General features: G+C 38.1%; 1 protein-coding gene and 1 pseudogene across 3 annotated transcripts in view; both read right to left on the bottom strand.

The window, feature by feature from the left end:
* Positions 1–11,184, bottom strand: part of LOC133638770 (bile salt-activated lipase-like) — a 26,753-nt pseudogene extending 15,569 nt beyond the window's left edge.
* Positions 11,185–11,603: 419 nt separating this feature from the next.
* gtf3c5 (general transcription factor IIIC, polypeptide 5) overlaps positions 11,604–22,093 on the bottom strand; it is a 34,285-nt gene continuing 23,795 nt past the window's right edge. Inside the window, exons 7-12 of one of the 3 annotated variants that reach the window (XM_062031698.1) lie at positions 21,858–21,938; positions 18,179–18,267; positions 16,530–16,612; positions 16,249–16,391; positions 12,032–12,227; positions 11,604–11,948 (exon numbers count right to left, since the gene is read on the bottom strand). In XM_062031698.1, the coding sequence (XP_061887682.1) occupies positions 12,049–12,227; positions 16,249–16,391; positions 16,530–16,612; positions 18,179–18,267; positions 21,858–21,938 (575 nt within the window). In that variant the 3' untranslated portion in view covers positions 11,604–11,948; positions 12,032–12,048. The remainder of the gene's footprint in view (positions 11,949–12,031; positions 12,228–16,248; positions 16,392–16,529; positions 16,613–18,178; positions 18,268–21,857; positions 21,939–22,093) is intronic. The other 2 variants (XM_062031696.1, XM_062031697.1) reach the window with 2 other exon arrangements.

The following is a 22,093-nucleotide window of genomic DNA, read 5'->3' as shown; positions in this document are numbered from 1 at the left end:
CTCATCAGACACTTATTTGGAACATCCCACAGGTGTGAACAGGCTAATTATGAACAGGTGGGTGCCAATGATTGGGTATAAAAGCAGCTTCATGAAATGCTCCGTCATTCACAAACAAGGACGGGGCGAGGGGTCACCACTTTGTCAACAAAATGCGTGAGCAAATTGTCCAAAAACAACTTTTCTCAACCAGCTACTGCAAGGAATTTAGGGATTTCACCATCTACGGTCTGTAATATCTTCAAAAAGTTCAGAGAACCTGGAGAAATCACCGCACGTAATCGATGATATTATGGATCTTGGATCCCTCAGGCGTACTGCATCAAAAACCAACATCAGTGTGTAAAGGATATCACCACAGGAGCTCAGGAACACTTCAGAAAACCACTGTCAGTAACTACAGTTCGTCGCACATCAGTAAGTGAAAGTTAAACACTACTATGCAAAGCGAAAGCCATTTATCAACAACACCAGAAACGCCGCCGGCTTCGCTGGGCCCGAGCTCATCTAAGATGGACTGTTCTGTGGCATGACAAGTCCAAATTTCAATGTTTTTTTTGGAAACTGTTACAACAGCGTGGCTTCATAGTAAAAAAGTGCAGGTACTAGACTGGCTGCCTGTAGTCCAGACCTGTCTCCCATTGAAAATGTGTGGCGCATTATGAAGCCTAAAATAGCACAAGGGAGACCCCCGGACTGTTGAACAACTTAAGCTGTACATCAAGCAAGAATGGGAAATAATTCCACCTGAAAAACTTCAAAAATGTGTCTCCTCAGTTCCCAAACGTTTACAGAGTGTTGTTAAAAGGAAGGCCATGTAACACAGTGGTGAACATGCCACTGTGACAACTTTTTTGCAATAAGTTTCTCAGTTCTAACATGAAATATCTTGTCTTTGCAGTCTATTCAATTGAATATAAGTTGAAAAGGATTTGCAAATCATTGTATTCTGTTTTTATTTACCATTTACACAACATGCCAACTTCACTGGTTTTGGGTTTTGTAGAAATACTTTCCAGAAGAGTGTAAAATGTTCTGCAGGGAAGAGACCAAATGCATTTTCACTTCCTGTAGGTCCTATCCTAAATATGGATTCTATTGTCCAGGTTTAGTCAACTCACCATCCCAGCCAGGGTGACGCCGGGGTTTTTCGAACCGTCCAGGTATGTCAGCAAAGGGGATTCCCTTGAAGACATCCATGTGGTGACGGTAACCAAGACGAATGTTCTTGCCTTCCACCATGCCGCCCTCAGTGAAGACCACCCCCAGCTGGAAACACAAATAACCACAACCCCACGGCATATTAGAGTTTAGTTGAGTCTTTATTTGAAGGGGACACTGCACAGAGACACTAACTTCAAAGACAGATATGTTCTGTACCAGATTATAGCTAAATAGCAGATTAAATCAAACATGCAATAAAGTTATAACAATAAAATTATACTATAGTGTGTAATCAAAGTAAGAAAAGTCATAAAATACCCTTTTATTGACACATACTTATACATTACAACCACACCTCTCCTTTACATCAAAACACATAGACAATACATGCTCTCGTTCACATCTGTCATCATTTGTAAAAGAGGTATTACATCTGGGTACGCTACACTGCCCCCTGGTGGAGGCTCCTGTGTTTCTAGTTGTCACAGCTGATGTAAACCGGGACAAAGTGCTTAAGTGGCGCTGGTGCAGTGTTATTTAGGATTCGATGGGCCATTCGTATTGACGCTAATCTTTGAATGTCGTACTTAATATATGTTTTTAAAGCCAAGTGTCGGGTCTAAAAATGACACACAAATTTAAAAAAATAAATAAAAAAATAAAAATGACACCCCAAGTAACGATATTCACTAACAATTTGTATTATTTCCTTATTAACAGTTATATTTGGAAAGGATGATGTTTTTATATTTAAAGTTAAAGTTAAAGTACCAATGATTGTCACACACACACCAGGTGTGGTGAAATTATTCTCTGCATTTGACCCATCACCCTTGATCACCCCCTGGGAGGTGAGGGGAGCAGTGAGCAGTAGCGGTGGCCGCGCCCGGGAATCATTTTTGGTGATGTAACCCCTCAATTCCAACCCTTGATGCTGAGTGCCAAGCAGGGAGGTAATGGCTCCCATTTTTATAGTCTTTTGGTATGACTCGGCCGGGGTCTGAACTCACAACCTACCGATCTCAGGGCGGACACTCTAACCACTAGGCCACTGCCATTTTTACATGAGATTTCCAGTTCAATTTATCTAGAAATGTGGTTTCATTTGTGATTGTCTGACTTCCTACTGTAATTTTCAATAATTATTGAATATTTTTTTTATATTTTAAAATTTTTGTAAAGGTTTTAATTTTTTAATAAAAAAAAAAATTGGGGGTAATTTTTGTATCATTTTATTTTAATATGTTTTTATTATTCATTTATTTTAAATTGAACTAGTACTTACTGCCTGGTCACTAAACTACGATCTCAGGGCGGACACTCTAACCACTAGACCACTGAGCAGGTTATTTGTTTACAAAATACATTGTTGCCGTTTTATTAATGTTTAATGCAAGACTAGAGTCATGTAGCCATCTTGCCATGGAAGTTATGGAATCTCATCAACAGATAAAGTGCCCCTTTATTTCTGACAACATAGGTACTCATCTAATAGTGCTGGACCTAAAAATGAAAGTACGCCCAAAATAAACACACTAATGATTTTAGGCTTGTTTTCTAAAAGTTTCAGCACATTTTGGAACACCCACTTTCAGCTTCAAAGTATGGGCGGCTGCTGACGTCACCTACAGAAGACTGGAGACAATTTTATATTGCGTGTTATGTGTTATAATTTGAAGGAATGATGAAATATGCCTGCAAAGGGCATGGTTGCAGGTTGTAGCAACACAACTAAAGAAGGGGGTCAACCGGCATACATTTCCACATGATGGGAATTTAAATGGGATGGACCAAGCGAGAGGAGTGTGATTTGTAGCAATTCTTTCAATGATTCCGACTTCAAAGAATTCTTATGGTCAGGGTTTGGATGGGAAAAAAATGTAAAAGACTAAAGCCAAATGTCATCCTTCAAATTAGGAGCGGAAGAGGAAAGACATCATCTAAATGTGTGGAAAAACAGAGAAAGAAGAGAAAACCCGGTGCCTAAAAATTAGCATAAAATAAGTTAAGCTGCTAGTATTCTATTATGTGTCCTCTTCTACTGATGCACTGATGGAAACACAGGCTATGGTGTCTGGGAAATCTGGAATTTTTTTTATTTTTTTTACATTTCCTTTTTGCTCAGGTTAATCATATCAGTTTTGTAGTAATCGTGGATCATGGTGACAAAAACTTCCAATTACGTGATCAAAACAATAGTTTTACATTCCTTTATCTACAGCAGGGGTCCCCAAACTTTTTGACTCGGGGGCCGCATTGGGTTAAAACAATTTGGCCGGGGGCCGGGCTGTATATATATATATATATATATATATATATATATATATATATATATATATATTATATATATATATATATATATATATTATATATATATATATATATATATATTAATATATATATATATATATTAGATATATATAGCGCACTTTCCAGGCGCGCGATGATGTCACGTTATCGATGAGAAAATGCATTTTTAGACAATATGATTTGACTGAGCGGCTAGGAGACACCGTGAGTAGCAAGTGGTACTAAGTGGATAAGAAAAGACAGAAAAAACTAATTTTAAAAGGTTTTATTTTAATTTTTTTAATACTTGGGACTTCCAACGGGCCTGATTTTGGACGCTGGCGGGCCGGATCCGGCCCACGGGCCGCAGTTTGGGGACCCCTGATCTACAGCATACCTGGGCAAATTAAGGCCCATTAAGCTTTTCAATCTGGCCCGCCGGACATTCCCAAATATTTTTTTTAGATCTTTATGATGGAAAGTGTAGCTGCCATTATGATGTGCAGTGATGTTTTCTAATGACCGTAAGTCTTGAACTATCAATCAATCAATCAATGTTTATTCATATAGCCCTAAATCACAGGTGTCTCAAAGGGCTGTACAAGCCACAACGACATCCTCGGTACAGAGCTATACAAAGTATTGCAATGGTTGGAATCTGCGCTTTTGCATGATATACTAGTAGTTACCATGGTCATCTAATTAGTTACTATGGTAATCTAATTAGTTACTATGGTCATCTAAGCCACAGCAGCTCAGTGTAGGTTTGGGAGCGTTTCCACAGAGCCTGAAATGTGGGTGTCAGGGACAGACGCGGAAGGAGATTTTCACAACAAAGTTCTAAAGCTTAGTGATGTATCAGATATATCAGATTGTAAGTGGGTTTATTTTACCCTTCGCGTTCATATTTTGCTGTTTTTGTTGCGTTTCGCTTGATTGTAAAATATGTCGATGGAGAGGGGGTGTGACGTTCCTATTCAGTGTTTTATCGTTCATAGTTAACATTGTAAAACCCACATGCTTTATTTTCATGTACATTCTGGGTGTCTCGTTCAGTAAAAACATTTTTAAATTCCATTCCGTTTTTTAAGGCGGTCTGTCATAACGTTTTTAGCATTCAATCAGACATTATTGTGAGTTTTTGTACTAGTGTTTCTAAAAATAGATACACTTTTTTTTCCTCTAAATTTGGCCCCTCGAGTCAAAATACCGTATTTTTCGGACTATAAGTCGCAGTTTTTTTTCATAGTTTGGCCGGGGGTGCGACTTATACTCAGGAGCGACTTATGTGTGTAATGATTAACACATTAGCGTAAAATATCAAATAATATTATTGATCTCATTCACGTAAGAGACTAGACGTATAAGATTTCATGGGATTTAGCGATTAGGAGTGACAGATTGTTTGGTAAACGTATAGCATGTTCTATATGTTATAGTTATTTGAATGACTCTTACCATAATATGTTACGTTAACATACCAGGCACCTTCTTAGTTGGTTATTTATGCCTCATATAACGTACACTTATTCAGCCTGTTGTTCACTATTCTTTAGACATTTTAAATTGCCTTTCAAATGTCTATTCTTGGTGTTGGCTTTTATCAAATACATTTCCCACAAAAAATGCAACTTATACTCCAGTGCGACTTATATATGTTTTTTTCCTTCTTTATTATGCATTTTCGGCAGGTGCGACTTGTACTCCGGTGCGACTTATACTCCGAAAAATATGGTAATTGCCCAGGCCTGATCTACACTGTCTCTACGGGAAAATGGGCTCCAGTTCTCAAGATGACGTCACACCAAGGGAGGTGGCACTGGGTCATTTTCTTTTATATATTCTGTATGCCCTTTGCTACAATTTTAATGCGGGTCTGCGTCGCATTCACGACTATGTGCGACTATGTGCTTTAAAAGTATATTTATTTTGTAAAATCTGAGTTAGGAGCAGAATATGATACAGAGTGATTGCAGGGCTGGCAAAGAGCTGCTAATTTTAAGATACTGGTGATCACTGAAGCAGTCATCAAACTTTTTTTTTTCTCAAAGAGAGGCCTTGAAAACGAGGGAACGTCTTATATTTTGGTCAATATGGTATATTCCACTTCAATCGAGACACATCTTTGAAGGTAACATGCGGGTGGGGATCTGCACGCTGTGGCCAAAATTATTGGCTGAAAAACAGCAGAAAAAAACATATATAATAGCTTTGAGGAATAAGAAGTTGGGCTGTTTTACTGTGCATTGAGCATCCTCTAACGCGGGCCCGAGCAATTATTTTGACTCGGAGGCCAAATGTAGAAAAATAAATTGTGTCTAGGGGCCGGTATAGCTGATTTTTAGGAACACTAGTACAAAAAATATAAATAATGTCTGATTGAATGCTAAAAACATAATGACAGACCGCCTTAAAAAACGAACCGGAATTTTTTTTTACTGAATGAGACACCCAGAATGTACATGAAAATAAAGAATGTGGGATTTACAATATGAGCTATGAACCATAAAACACTGAATATTGACAACATATGAATGTCACACCCTCTCTCCATCGACATATTTTACAATCAAGTGAAGCACTACAAAAATGCTACAAACACAGCGAAGTATGAATGAAAAGGGTAGAAAATAAACCCACCTACAATCTGCTATATCTGATACATCACTAAGCTTTAGAACTTTGTTGTAAAAATGTCATTCCGCGTCGGTCCCTGACACCCGCATTTCAGGCTGGCCACTCTGGAAACACTCTGTGGAAACGCTCCCCGCCCACACTGCTTGGTGCCTCGTCTGAGCTGCTGTGACTTAGATTACTATAGTAACTAATTAGATGACCATAGTAACTAATTATATTACTATAGTAACTAGTACATAATGCAAAAGCACAGATTCCAACCATTGAAATATTTCGTATAGTTCAAGACTTAATAAATACATAGAGCAATATTGCCCCCTTGTGGTTGTGTGCTGTCACAACTCCCCGCTGAGCTCTGTAGAACTTGCACCTGGCTCGCTGACAACAAGCTATCTATACACTTGGGTAAAACAGAATCCATCCTGTTTGGGTCCCACATCAACCTCAAGAAAGTCAATGACTTCACCATAAAAGTGGGTGACATTGTTATCACCAGGAAAGATGAGGTCACCTACCTAGGTTCCATTCTAGAGGCTAACCTTTCCTGTGATAAAATGGCAACCAAGGTAATCAAAAAGGTTAACCAACGAACGAGATTTCTCTACAGAATCTCCTCTCTGGTCAACAAAAGCACCTTGAGGATTCTGGCGGGAACTCTCGTTCAACCCTTTTTCGATTACGCATGCACCTCCTGGTACCCTAGCACCTCCAAAACCCTCAAATCTAAACTCCAAACATCTCAGAACAAGCTAGTCAGGTTACTGCTAGACCTCCACCCCAGATCCCACCTCACTCCTACCCACTTCTCTAAAGTGGGCTGGCTCAGGGTGGAGGACAGAGTTAAACAACTTGCACTGAGCCTAGTCTATAAAATCCGCTACACCTCCCTGATACCGAAGTACATGTCAAACTACTTCCTTAACGTAAATGACCGCCATAACCACAACACCAGGGGGAGCTTCACTAACCACGTTAAACCCAGATTCCGAACTAACAAAGGTCTTAACTCATTCTCTTTCTATGCCACATCAATGTGGAATGCGCTCCCAACAGGTATAAAAGAAAGGGCATCTCTATCCTCCTTCAAAACCGCAATAAAAGTTCACCTCCAGGCAGCTACAACCCTAAACTAACACCCTCCCCGGATTGCTAACAATCAAATGTAAACAATCAAATGCAGATACTTTTTCTTATGCCTTCTGATCTCTCTCTCTCTCTATGTCCACTACTTGATGTCCATATCCTACCCCCCCCCCCCCACACCCCTGATTGTAAATAATGTAAATAATTCATTGTGATTATCTTGTGTGATGACTGTATTATGATAGTATATATGATAGTATATATCTGTATCATGAATCAATTTAAGTGGACCCCGACTTAAACAAGTTGAAAAACTTATTCGGGTGTTACCATTTAGTGGTCAATTGTACGGAATATGTACTCCACTGTGCAACCTACTAATAAAAGTCTCAATCAATCAATCAATCAATCAATCAATCAATCAAACTCTCCAACCATAACAGATTCCAACCATTGAAATACTTTGTATAGTTCAAGACTTACGGTCATTAGAAAACATCACTGTTTCATCTTAAAAATCTAAAAAAACTATTTGGGAATGTCCGGCGGGCCAGATTGAAAAAGCTTAACGGGCCGCATGTGGCCCCCGGGCCTTAACTTGCCCAGGTCTGTTCTAAGGTACATAATAAAAGTGTAACTTACAGAGGAAGCAGACACCGTCTCCAGGAGCACGGCAAAGGCAACCAAGATACCCAGCTTCGCCATCATGACCACACGGACAATCAGTCTGATTACCAACTGGACTTTTATAGGAGTGGCCGCCTCCCCTATAGTGCACCGATGGAAACATTTCTCACAGTTGCATAACTTGTGATACTTACAGTACCTCTGGTGTTTTGACCTGCTGTAACCTCATCATACCTGTTCAGACAAAAAAAAAAGAAGTAAAATGTTATTTAAAACATTTCCATGCAATTGAAGCCTCATACTTACCGCATGAGATTACCTGCAGAATCCGTCTAAAACCAATACAAAAACATCTCATTTAAGATAGTGTTAATTGTTGGTGAATGTAAATAAAAAGCATAATCTTTTGTTTGTAAGAAGACTGTTTTTGTCTGCATCAGTGGCGATAAAAACGGGTAAATATTGGAAAGCAAAGCACCCTGGAGTTGACACAGCTGTGTTTCTGACTCAAATGTCACACTGTGGCGGCTTGTTTGAGTGTATCTTTGTCTTATCTGTAAATATTGATCTAAAGCTGCCAATCTACTTGGTGAATTTGCCCTAGAAAAAAAGTATAATATTAATAATAATAAATAAAAAGAGTCCTAATTTACTGATGAACAGCCAAACTACATTACACGTTATGTTCAAACCCCAAAACCAGAGAAGTTGTCACGTTGTGTAAATTGTCAATAAAAAGAGAATACAATGATTTGAAAAAACCTTTCAACTTATATTTAATTGAATACACTACAAAGACAAGATATTTTTAATGTTCGAACTGGTAAAAATTGATATTTTTTTTCAAATATTAGCTCATTTGGAATTTGTCTACATTTCAAATTGTTTTTGGAAACTGTGGACCAAAGAGGAAAAGAACCATTCAGATTGTTATAGGCGCAAAGTGTAAAAGCCAGCATCTGTAATGGTATTAAATCAAATCAACTTTATTTATAAAGCACATTTAAAATAAATAAAACATAAAAACAGGTTCACAGCAGGTGTATTATGGGGCGCCATTGCAGGATGGATATCACTCAGTGTTAAAAGCCATGGAATAAAAGTATGTTTTTAAGAGAGATTTAAAAACAGGAAGAGAGGAGGCTTGTCTAACACTAAGAGGTAGGTCGTTCCAGAGCTTGGGAGCAGCAGCGGCGAAAGCTTTGTCACCTCTAAGCTTCAGCCTTGTGTCCGGGACCGTCAGTAGCAGCTGATCGGCTGATCTTAGGGATCGGGTGGGGCAGTAAGGCTGAAGGAGGTCGGAGAGATATGTTGGGGTATGGGGGTGTATTAGTGCCCAAGGCATGGGTAACTTACACATCTGTGAAGGCGCCATTAAAAAGGTACATACAGGTTTTGGAGCAACGTACAGTTAGGTCCATAAATATTTGGACATTGACACAATTTTCAGTATTCCAGCTCTGTACAACACCACAATGGATTTGAAATGAAACAATCAAGATGTGCTTTAAGTGCAGACTTTGAGCTTTAATTTGAGGGTATTTACATCCAAATCAGGTGAACAGTGTAGGAATTACAACACATTTTATATGTGCCTGCCACCTTTTAAAGGGACCAAAAGTAATTGGACAAACTAACATAATCATAAATCAATTTGCTATCCCTCCGATGGCTTTGTTTTGATTTTTCCGCCTAATGATGGCTTGCTTCACTGATAGTGACAGCTCTTTGGACTTCATATTGAGAGATGACCTCACCAGATTCCAAATGAATATACCACACTTGAAATGAACTCTAGGCCTTTTATCTGCTATTTTGTAAATGAAATAAGGAGGGAATAACACACGCCTGGCCATGGAACAGCTGAGCAGCCAATTACTTTTGGTCCCTTAAAAGGGGGAAGGCACGTATAAAATGTCTTGTAATTCCTACACCGTTCACCTGATTTGGATGTAAATACACTTAAATTAAAGATCAAAGTCTGCACTTAAAGCACATCTTGATTGTTTTATTTCAAATCCATTGTGTTGTACAGAGCTGGAATACCGAAAATGGTGTCAATGTCCAAATATTTATGGACCTAACTGTATGTTGCCATTCAAGCAAGGTCTTTTCATGGACGCCCCTGCTTATTTTAGCAAAACGATGCCAAGCCACATTCTGCACGTGTTACAGAAGCGTGCCTTCATTGTAAAAGAGTGTGGGTACTAGACTGGCCTGCCTGTAGTCCAGATCTGTCTCCCATTGAAAATGTGTGGCGCATTATGAAGCATCAAATACCACAATGGAGACTGTTGAACAACTTAAGCTGTACATCAAGCATGAATGGGGAAGAATTCAACCTGAAATGCTTCAAAAATTGGTCTCCTCAGTTCCCAAACGTTTACGGAGTGTTGTTAAAAGGAAAGGCCATGTAACACAGTGGTAAAAAAGCCCCTGTGACAACTTTTTTGCAATGTGTGTACTCCCTTTTCCCATGCCACCTTCATTAGCTTCCAGAGGTATTTCAGGACACTAGGGGCATTCATTCTTATAGAGCAGGAGTGGGCAATTAATTTTTACCGGGGGCTGCATGAGCAACCTGAGCACTGCTGGAGGGCTACACCGACAATAATTCAATTACATTTTGCTCAAATTATTTTTTATATACCGTAAGATAAATAATAATAATAATAATTTCATTTAACCTAAATTAACTTTATACAAAAGCAGATTGCTTTTGATGGTTTTATTTTTAACACTGTCTTACACAACACTTCCTGATGTATAATACAATGCAAAAATGTCCATTTCTGTCACTTTATTCTGCATCCTCTTTAAAAGTGCAACATTTTCCCCCGTCAGATTTGGACAACCATCTGTTGTCACACCTGCCAGCTTGTCCCATTTCAGTCCTAACATGTCCAAACACACATTTACCTATGTGAACAAGTCATTACCTGTGGTTGTCTCTTTAATTGACTGCATGGCTGCCAGCTCCTCCGTGATTTGAAAGTCAGCAGTTATCCCACGTAAGAAGATGAGCAGCTGGGCGGTGTCACGTACATCGCAGCTCTCATCCAAAGCCAGCGAAAAACAGTCAAAGTCGGCCGTACTGTTCTTCAGCTGAAGCTCCAAGTTTCCAGCGATGGCCTCAACCTGCCTCGTTACGGTGCGTCGGGAGAGTGACACGTTCTCAAATGCGCCCCTCTTCTCCGGGCATATCAGCGCAACAGAGTCCAATAAGCACTCCTTAATAAACTCTCCGTCAGAAAACGCCTTACTTTTTCTGGCGATTTTGTGAGAAATGACGAAACTTGTCCTGACGGCTGCATCTCTGGGGGTGTGACATATGGCAAAAAGTCCTTGTTGGGTTTGCAGTTTTACCATCAACGCATCAGCCTACCTTGCGCGCGCTTCATCAGACAGATTCCGGTATTTTTCCTCGTGCTTCGTCATGTAGTGGCGATTCAAATTATATTCTTTAAACGCAGCAACCTGTGTACCACAAATTAAGCACACAGCTTTACCTTTAATTTCTGTAAAGAAATACTTGGCAGTCCATGTCTTGTTGAAAACACGGCATTTGTCATCAACTTTTCTCTTTTTAGCGTCTCGGGGGTAACCGTGCATCACTTGTCGCTGTGCACCTTCACTCACAGGTTACACACGGACATACGCCCATAAATAACACTTTTCAAAATAAAAGCAGCACAGTTGTATTGCACGCACGACATAGATGTTTTTTAAAATGTATTTTGTAATTTATGATTGGCCTCACGCGGGCCGGATAGGGACGCACAAAGAGTCGGATGTGGCCCGCGGGCCGTAGAATGCTCAGGTCTGTTATAGAGCCTATATAGGATGCTGTTGGGCCCTAGGGCTGAGGCTGTTCTGGCACCTTTTACAGTTCTCATAACTTGGTTCCATGTCGGGGGCCTTGTGTCCATCTGGTGCTCAGCAGAATGAATTGGTGGCATGTCTTTCGGGATGACGACTGGTACCTGCCTTGGTTTGTCTTGAGTAAGTCGTTCTCAGGCACTCCTCTCGTTCCCTTCAAGGTACTTTACGAGTTCCGTTTTTTTCCTTGACAAAGAGGTGAACTTGTAGGGATCTCTGTAGAAGGCAGTCCTCGTTCGCTCTTTTTTACGTTGCCTCCGCAGATATTCCTGTCAGTAAAGGGATATGCGATAAAAGTGATACGATACAAACTACTAGAAAACTTCATGTTTATTTGCATCATGACAATCACCATTAAAGCATCTTTTCTCAAATGTAATCCAGTATTTCTGTCTCCATCTCGTTTTCACTTCCCTCTGATGGCTGATACTCATCCTCCTCATCTTCCGCCTTTTCCTCGTCGTCATAATCATCATCTTCTGCATCTTCCGCGTCCACTTTTGTACTTCGGACCGCGCGTCTCGGTCGCTTGGGGATCTTTTGCAATGCTGGGAGACAAAGATTCATGAACAAAAATGGATTAAATTAGGTTTTAGATCGAGCTTGCTGTGAGCCAGAACTGATGCAGGTCAAAAACGTATTCTATTTTGTATTTTACTGGACGCAGTCATTGATGCGGAGTTAGATTGTAGTCCACAGCAGGGGTTCCTAAGCTTTTTGACCACAGGGCCCAACTTTTCCACCCCAGAGGGCCCCGGGACCCACAGAAATATTAGAACTGAATCACTAATCTTGCTCTTCATTTTAATCTTATTCAATAAGTATATGTAGCCTATTTACAGTTTCAAGTATAAACCTCTACTAATCTAGACTGAAGCAGTTTTATTAATGTTCATGCACTTTAAAGGATGGCTGTGTTATCTACTAATCTAGACTGAAGCAGTTTTATTAATGTTCATGCACTTTAAAGGATGGCTGTGTTATCTACTAGTCTAGACTGAAGCAGTTTTATTAATGTTCATGCACTTTAAAGGATGGCTGTGTTATCTACTAGTCTAGACTGAAACAGTTTTATTAATGTTCATGCACTTTAAAGGATGGCTGTGTTATCTACTAATCTAGACTGAAGCAGTTTTATTAATGTTCATGCACTTTAAAGGATGGCTGTGTTATCTACTAGTCTAGACTGAAGCAGTTTTATTAATGTTCATGCACTTTAAAGGATGGCTGTGTTATCTACTAATCTAGACTGAAGCAGTTTTATTAATGTTCATGCACTTTAAAGGATGGCTGTGTTATCTACTAATCTAGACTGAAACAATTTTATTAATGTTCATGCACTTTAAAGGATGGCTGTGTTATCTACTAGTCTAGACTGAAGCAGTTTTATTAATGTTCATGCACTTTAAAGGATGGCTGTGTTATCTACTAGTCTAGACTGAAGCAGTTTTATTAATGTTCATGCACTTTAAAGGATGGCTGTGTTATCTACTAGTCTAGACTGAAGCAGTTTTATTAATGTTCATGCACTTTAAAGGATGGCTGTGTTATCTACTAGTCTAGACTGAAGCAGTTTTATTAATGTTCATGCACTTTAAAGGATGGCTGTGTTATCTACTAGTCTAGACTGAAGCAGTTTTATTAATGTTCATGCACTTTAAAGGATGGCTGTGTTATCTACTAGTCTAGACTGAAGCAGTTTTATTAATGTTCATGCACTTTAAAGGATGGCTGTGTTATCTACTAGTCTAGACTGAAGCAGTTTTATTAATGTTCATGCACTTTAAAGGATGGCTGTGTTATCTACTAGTCTAGACTGAAGCAGTTTTATTAATGTTCATGCACTTTAAAGGATGGCTGTGTTATCTACTAGTCTAGACTGAAGCAGTTTTATTAATGTTCATGCACTTTAAAGGATGGCTGTGTTATCTACTAGTCTAGACTGAAGCAGTTTTATTAATGTTCATGCACTTTAAAGGATGGCTGTGTTATCTACTAGTCTAGACTGAAGCAGTTTTATTAATGTTCATGCACTTTAAAGGATGGCTGTGTTATCTACTAGTCTAGACTGAAGCAGTTTTATTAATGTTCATGCACTTTAAAGGATGGCTGTGTTATCTACTAATCTAGACTGAAGCAGTTTTATTAACGTTCATGCACTTTAAAGGATGGCTGTGTTATCTACTAGTCTAGACTGAAGCAGTTTTATTAATGTTCATGCACTTTAAAGGATGGCTGTGTTATCTACTAGTCTAGACTGAAGCAGTTTTATTAATGTTCATGCACTTTAAAGGATGGCTGTGTTATCTACTAGTCTAGACTGAAGCAGTTTCATTAATGTTCATGCACTTTAAAGGATGGCTGTGTTATCTACTAGTCTAGACTGAAGCAGTTTCATTAATGTTCATGCACTTTAAAGGATGGCTGTGTTATCTACTAGTCTAGACTGAAGCAGTTTTATTAATGTTCATGCACTTTAAAGGATGGCTGTGTTATCTACTAGTCTAGACTGAAGCAGTTTTATTAATGTTCATGCACTTTAAAGGATGGCTGTGTTATCTACTAGTCTAGACTGAAGCAGTTTTATTAACGTTCATGCACTTTAAAGGATGGCTGTGTTATCTACTAGTCTAGACTGAAGCAGTTTTATTAATGTTCATGCACTTTAAAGGATGGCTGTGTTATCTACTAGTCTAGACTGAAGCAGTTTTATTAATGTGCATGCACTTTAAAGGATGGCTGTGTTATCTACTAGTCTAGACTGAAGCAGTTTTATTAATGTTCATGCACTTTAAAGGATGGCTGTGTTATCTACTAGTCTAGACTGAAGCAGTTTTATTAATGTTCGTGCACTTTAAAGGATGGCTGTGTTATCTACTAGTCTAGACTGAAGCAGTTTTATTAATGTTCATGCACTTTAAAGGATGGCTGTGTTATCTACTAGTCTAGACTGAAGCAGTTTTATTAATGTTCGTGCACTTTAAAGGATGGCTGTGTTATCTACTAGTCTAGACTGAAGCAGTTTTTTATTTTTGTGCCTTTCTTGTTTTTATTTGCACATTTTTGTTACTCATACGACTACGTTAAGAACAGGGCAGATTGAGCCCAGTTTAAAGTATACTCTGGATTAAAGCTGTGTGTCTTCATTGTTTTTGTAGGTGTTGTTTTGAGGCATGTTTAAAAAAAAAAAAAGCACTTCGTGAAAGTCAAAGTAAAGTGTTTCCCATAGTTGTACTGGGTATCAGGATTATTTCAGGGAAAGCATGTCCCAAATTCCAAGCTGCTGTTTTGAGGCATGTTAAAAAAAAATAATGCACTTTGTGACTTCAATAATAAATATGGCAGCGCCATGTTGGCATTTTGTTCCATAACTTGAGTTGATTTATTTTGAAAAACCTTGTTACATTGTTTAATGCATCCAGCGGGCCATCACAACAAAATTAGGCATAATAATGTGTTAATTTCAAGACTGTATTTATCGGTATCGGTTGATATCGGAATCGGTAATTAAGAGTTGGACAATATCGGGATATCGGCAAAAAAAGCCATTATCGGACATCTCTATCAATAAGTATATCTAGCCTATTTACAGTTTAAAGTATAAACCTCATCAAATGATATGAAACTATGTGTCAATTAAAAATAATATTATAAAGACTTAGGTCAGGCTGATTACAAAAATAGATAAAAAATGTAATATATTGCAAAAGAAGAAAGTGATGAAAAGATTATATTTACATACAATTTGAACTAAATTAATGATATATAAAAACAATATTTATGTTTCCTTACCAAACTGTCAATAAAATTTAAGTGCAAATGAAAATACTGCTTTGCCACTTTAGTCATATTTTTTTGCGCTTAAGAAACTTCTTTATGACTTGAGCTCCAGACTTCTTCGGTTTGTTTGAGATTGTCAGTACTGCCACAAGTAAAGGAAAAATGTATTAAAATGAAGTACGGCGTGGCGAAGTTGGTAGAGTGGCCGTGCCAGCAATCGGAGGGTTGCTGGTTACTGGGGTTCAATCCCCACCTTCTACCATCCTAGTCACCTCCGTTGTGTCCTTGGGCAAGACACTTCACCCTTGCTCCTGATGGGTGCTGGTAGCGCCTTGCATGGCAGCTCCCTCCATCAGTGTGTGAATGTGTGTGTGAATGGGTGAATGTGGAAATACTGTCAAAGCGCTTTGAGTACCTTGAAGGTAGAAAAGCGCTATACAAGTATAACCCATTTATCATTTATTTACCCCTGTGGCTCATACAGCTGACAAACACATATGTTTTGGTGGCCTTGCAGGGGGCGCTCACGACCCAACTATGATTTACAAACACTGGTCTATAAGTGTGGCTGATAAGTGAGCATGCAACTTGCTGAGAACCAGCAAACTGTCATGGAAATGTGATTTTGGTCTATTTCTTTTGTCAGGGTTACACATTTTTGAAAAAAAACAAAACACCATTATTCAAAACAAAAATGTCCACTGCGAAGAACGCTAGTTCTCAGACCTATATTGCATTAGTTTGGACAAAGTAAAAAAAATGTATCCAAGAGACCCCCCCCAGCCTTACGTGGTTTTAGGTCTCTGATGACCTTCTTAACCATGGCTGAGATGATGTCCCTCAGCTTGTCTGTGGTGCCAACTGTACACCAGCCATCTCGCTCATCGCACACTTGCTCGGTCCCGCTGTTCTGTTGGATGACATCCTGTATTCTGGACACGAACCACACCACAACACAACAACAATTACAAGTGATTCAGGATTTTAAAAAAAACCTCTTGATTTTCCTTTACTGCAACAAAGGGAGAATGTAACCCCGATAGAAGGCAAATACAGGGAAAAGAACCTACCTTTGCACTTCCAAGTCACACAGTTGGTAAAACATCTGCCGGTGAGGAGGTAGCATGCCCTCTTTGAAAATATAGGACGACTCCTACACCAAACATTGTTGAAATTAGTTGCAAAAATGTAGAATAGTGAATCAACTACTAGTACATTTTCTACAAACCCCAAAAACCAGTGAAGTTGTCACGTTGTGTAAATGGTAAATAAAAAGAGAATACAATAATTTGCAAATCCTTTTCAACTTATATTCAATTGAATAGACTGCAAAGACAAGATATTTAACGTTAGAACTGGTAAACTTTGTTATTTTCTGCAAACATTAGCTCATTTTGGAATTTGATGCCTGCCACATGTTTCAAAAAAAGCTGGCACAAGTGGCAAAAAAGACTGAGAAAGTTGAGGAATGCTCACTTAACACTTATTTGGAACATCCCACAGGTGAACAAGCTAATTGGGAACAGGTGGGTGCCATGATTGGGTATAAAGTAGATTCCATGAAATGCTCAGTCATTCACAAACAAGGATGGGGCGAGGGTCACCACTTTGTCAACAAATGCCTGAGCAAATTGTCCAACAGTTTAAGAACAACATTTCTCAACCAGCTATTGCAAGGAATTTAGGGATTTCAACATCTACGCTCTGTAATAACATCAAAAGGTTCAGAGAATCTGGAGAAATCCCTGCACGTAAGCGGCAAGGCCCAAAACCAACATTAAATGCCGTGACCTTCGATCCCTCAGGCGATACTGCATCAAAAAGCGACATCAATGTGTAAAGGATATCAGGAACACTTCGCTCACCTCGCTCGCCCACACACTCACCTCACATGTTGTCACATATTAAAGGGCCACACACACACACATACGCCACTCTCATAACACATGCTAACCCATTTGAAGCGTCACCACCGCATTCAAGCAGCCTCTCCTCGGCGAGTCAGGCAGGGCTAAAGCAATAACAAATGTTTTTGTATCAGCAGATATACGTAAGTCCATATTGCATTAAAAACTAGATTTTGACCCACTTCTATTGTGGAAGAACAATAAGCCCATATATCCTCTTACTGCCAAGTTAGCCAGGCTGGGGTTTTGTCATTTTATTTAATCTGAGCAACAACTTGAGGCAGTTTAATGTTGATTAACGTGGACCCCGACTTAAACAAGTTGAAAAACTTATTTGGGTGTTACCATTTAGTGGTCAATTGTACGGAATATGTACTGTACTGTGCAATCTACTAATAAAAGTCTCAATCAATCAATCAAAAAAAGCACTATATATGTAGAAAGGTTTTGTTAAGAAACCTTTCTGAGCCTTATCTTATTTAGTTTTTATTTTATATATGTTGACCACATTAACCCTGGCAATGGACCCTGTGTATATACAGTATGTATGTTATGCCATTGTTTACAAATTTGGTAAATAAATACCGGTAACCGGTAGGAATGGGAAATAAATCCACTTTACCTAGGTTAATTTTCTTAGTGTGCACCAACGGGTGGATTAAACGTTTGTATACAGAGACAAGGTTTGTACACCAAAGCATATGTTCATATGGTCCGTGGTTCAGCTCGTACAACGAGAAGTTTGTAAATGGAGGTTCCACTGTAATTTACAAGGCACAGTAATGTCCTCCTATGAGGTGATGCCAACTTACCTTCAGCTGATATGAGACTCGGACTTGATCTCGACTGCTGCTAGAACCCTCTTGAGTGGGAAGATCTATCACACTGGCTGGAGTAGGAGCTGGTCACCAGCAACGAGGAAATGGTTAAGAACTTGTTTTGATTGCTATCAAATGTACGTCGTTTTCATACTGTATGTAATGTCCAAGTAATAATGGTTTGTTATCATTTCCTTCATCAAACAACTGTTTTCAAGGGGAAAGGACAGAACATTTACACAATACATTTTAATGTGTGCAGTGATTTGTTTTGGTCTTATATTGTGGTAGAAAATAATTTTCGTCATGAATTTCTTAAAAGCCTGAAAGTATTTGTAGGTTTCTATTAATGGGGAGCTGCACTTTTTTGGGATTTTACCTATCGTTCACAATTATTAGGAGAGACAAGAACACGTCTTTTTAAAAAGATAATACTAAAACGCTTGAAATACTGTATGTGGCCAATGGGAGTCACCATTGTAGCCTTCAAAGCCTTCTAAAACAACGTCAAACCCCTCCAGCAACGTTTTATATACACCGTGCAAGTATATATATAATGTAGTAACAGACACCTTCATAACAATATGTAATATGTACAATATACACACTGCAAGTATATATATAATGTAGTAACAGACACCTTCATAACAATATGTAATATGTACAATATACACACTGCAAGTATATATATAATGTAGTAACAGACACCTTCATAACAAGATGTAATATGTACAATATACACACTGTAAGTATATTTATAATGTAGTAACAGACACCTTCATAACAATATGTAATATGTACAATATACACACTGCAAGTCTATATAAAATGTAGTAACAGACACCTTCATAACAATATATAATATGTACAATATACACACTGCAAGTCTATATAAAATGTAGTAACAGACACCTTCATAACAAGATGTAATATGTACAATATACACACTGCAAGTATATATATAATGTAGTAACAGACACCTTCATAACAATATATAATATGTACAATATACACACTGCAAGTCTATATAAAATGTAGTAACAGACACCTTCATAACAATATGTAATATGTACAATATACACACTGCAAGTATATATATAATGTAGTAACAGATACCTTCATAACAATATATAATATGTACAAAATACACACTGCAAGTATATATATAATGTAGTAACAGACACCTTCATAACAATATGTAATATGTACAATATACACACTGCAAGTATATATATAATGTAGTAACAGACACCTTCATAAGAATATATAATATGTACAATATACACACTGCAAGTCTATATAAAATGTAGTAACAGACACCTTCATAACAATATGTAATATGTACAATATACACACTGCAAGTATATATATAATGTAGTAACAGACACCTTCATAACAATATATAATATGTACAATATACACACTGCAAGTCTATATAAAATGTAGTAACAGACACCTTCATAACAATATGTAATATGTACAATATACACACTGCAAGTATTTATATATAATGTAGTAACAGACACCTTCATAACATTATGTAATATGTACAATATACACACTGCAAGTATATATATAATGTAGTAACAGACACCTTCATAACAATATGTAATATGTACAATATACACGCTGCAAGTATATATATAAAGTAGTAACAGACACCTTCATAACAGTATGTAATATGTACAATATACACACTGCAAGTATATATATAATGTAGTAACAGACACCTTCATAACAATATGTAATATGTACAATAATTACCGTATTTTGATAGTTTTAATAATTTCTCGGACTGATTTCTTGCGCGCTTTGATTTCTGTTTCAAAAGCAGCGCAAATCTGATTTCTGGCAACATGTGTGTTGCTACTTCCGGAATCAAACACGAACAGGGTGCCGATTGACAGGGTGCTGATAAATTCCCATCGAGATGAAGAATGACTCAAAATCCTGGCGAAAAAAAAATGGGGGGTGGAACCAAACGCAGACCAAATGTCTCTTTGTGTCTTTTCCCGCCATTTCTGGGTCTAAATTGGATGCCAAAGTTGACCAACTCGTCAGATTATGTCTTCATCCTTCATCTATCCAGGTGAAAGGCGTTACATGCATTCTACAAAAAAACTTTCGAGCAGTTCACCGCAGCCGCTGATGTCAATACCGCCAGAACAAGCTACGAAAAAATAGTTTGTCTGCGTTAGCGCGTTGTGGAGAATGCATATATTTTTAAGAGTTCTTTCTTTATTCATAGTCATGTTTAAAGCAGCTAATATTTTCCCATGTGTACTCGTTTTGCTTGTATCTTATGTCTGCAAGGAAACGCTGTGCTTTACCTTGAAGGGTTGGAATGTGGGAGTATAGCATACTCCCTTTTTACCTTATCAGTATTAGAACAATGAGGCTGTATTCCTTTCTGGGCAGGGTGGGGGCTGTTTTCGTATTCAATAAGTTGTCTCTTTCCGTTTGGCTTTCAGACCTTTTCTAGATGCTGGTATTAGCGCAGTGTAGGACTGGTCTCCTAAAGCTTTAGTAAAACTTGATAATATTCCTATTCTGTCTTGATGGTCCTTCTTACTCAACATATATGTCATCTGAAAGAACTTGGGATTGACCAGTGACTTTAATTCCCTGAGAGGAAGACTGGTCAGACGCAACAGCGTATAATAACAACATCACTAAAACTTGGTTAATACTCAAGTCACAAAATATAAACGGAGTATTGTTGGCGCTTTTTGGTTAATTTTTTAAAGGGGTTTATGGGTGGAATAGAGGACTTACCGGGACTTTTATTTACGTATATTTCCGAGTAAGAATGCATAAAAAAAAAATGCATCCGTCGCCTTGTCTCTCATGATGACTGTGAACTATAGGCAAAATTCCCCAAAAAATGCAGTTCCCCTTTAAGTTGATTTACTACCATTGCAGTGTTTCCCACACATTCATTTATTTGTTGCGGCCCGCCACGAAAGGATTAAGGCCGCCACAAAAAAAATGTATTTTTATTTTTATTTAATTTTTTGTCCTTTCCAGCTTCTCAGGCAAATCATATAGTTGATGTAGATGCCCATATCGGCTGTTCAGATTTACTTTACAAAAGAGAAGTGGAGGATCAAGATTTTTGGAGCTCTTTGTTCAGTGGATCAGATGTTTGATGAAGCTTTGTGTCTATCTACCACCACTACTGTTTTCTGTTTATTTGTTACTGACTGTGGCAGGACACCTCTGCCTCTGTTTCACTTTATGTTGCTGGTAAATAATATGGTTGTAGTAGTAGGCCAAAGTTAAATGATTTAGTATACACTAATTAAAGGGGCAGAGCTTTAAGAGACATTTTAGCTTTTATGTTTTTATAAGATATATTTTTTGTAAGAACCACAATTAATAAATATATTTCAGTGAATAACTTATTGTTCAAATCTGTATATAAATATGTACATAAAGTGTTGTAATTATATTGTAAAATGAATGGATGGATGAATGCATGGACGTTTAAAACAAAACTGTCATTATTAATTAGTAAGTATACATTTTTTTAGCCTTTTTAGAGAAAATCATATCATTGTAGTAAATTATGCAAATTACTCAATGATGTCATGGTGACCACGCCCTTAGCCACGCCCCCACCGCCACAGGTATCTTGTCAGTTTATGGGAAACACTGCATTGCATCTACTGACCGGTCTTGTTGAACGCAATAGGCAGAGTGTAGTTCAGGGCACTCCTCTTGGGTTTCACTGGTAGGTCTGATAGTACATATGCTGAACATGCAAGACAGAGTGAGAGAGACAAAGAAAATATGAGTTAATTTCAGAGGTTAAATCCAACAAATGACATTTTAAATCTACAATTGTTATTCCAGCAACAACTTAATCCCTCATTACTATAACCATGTATTACACAGTTCTGATTTCTG

This window comes from Entelurus aequoreus, linkage group LG21 (assembly GCF_033978785.1).
Source record: "Entelurus aequoreus isolate RoL-2023_Sb linkage group LG21, RoL_Eaeq_v1.1, whole genome shotgun sequence".
In the NCBI taxonomy this organism is placed as follows: Eukaryota; Metazoa; Chordata; class Actinopteri; order Syngnathiformes; family Syngnathidae; genus Entelurus; species Entelurus aequoreus.
Note: the sequence above shows the minus strand (reverse complement) of the source record. Positions and strands in the feature narration are given on the sequence as shown.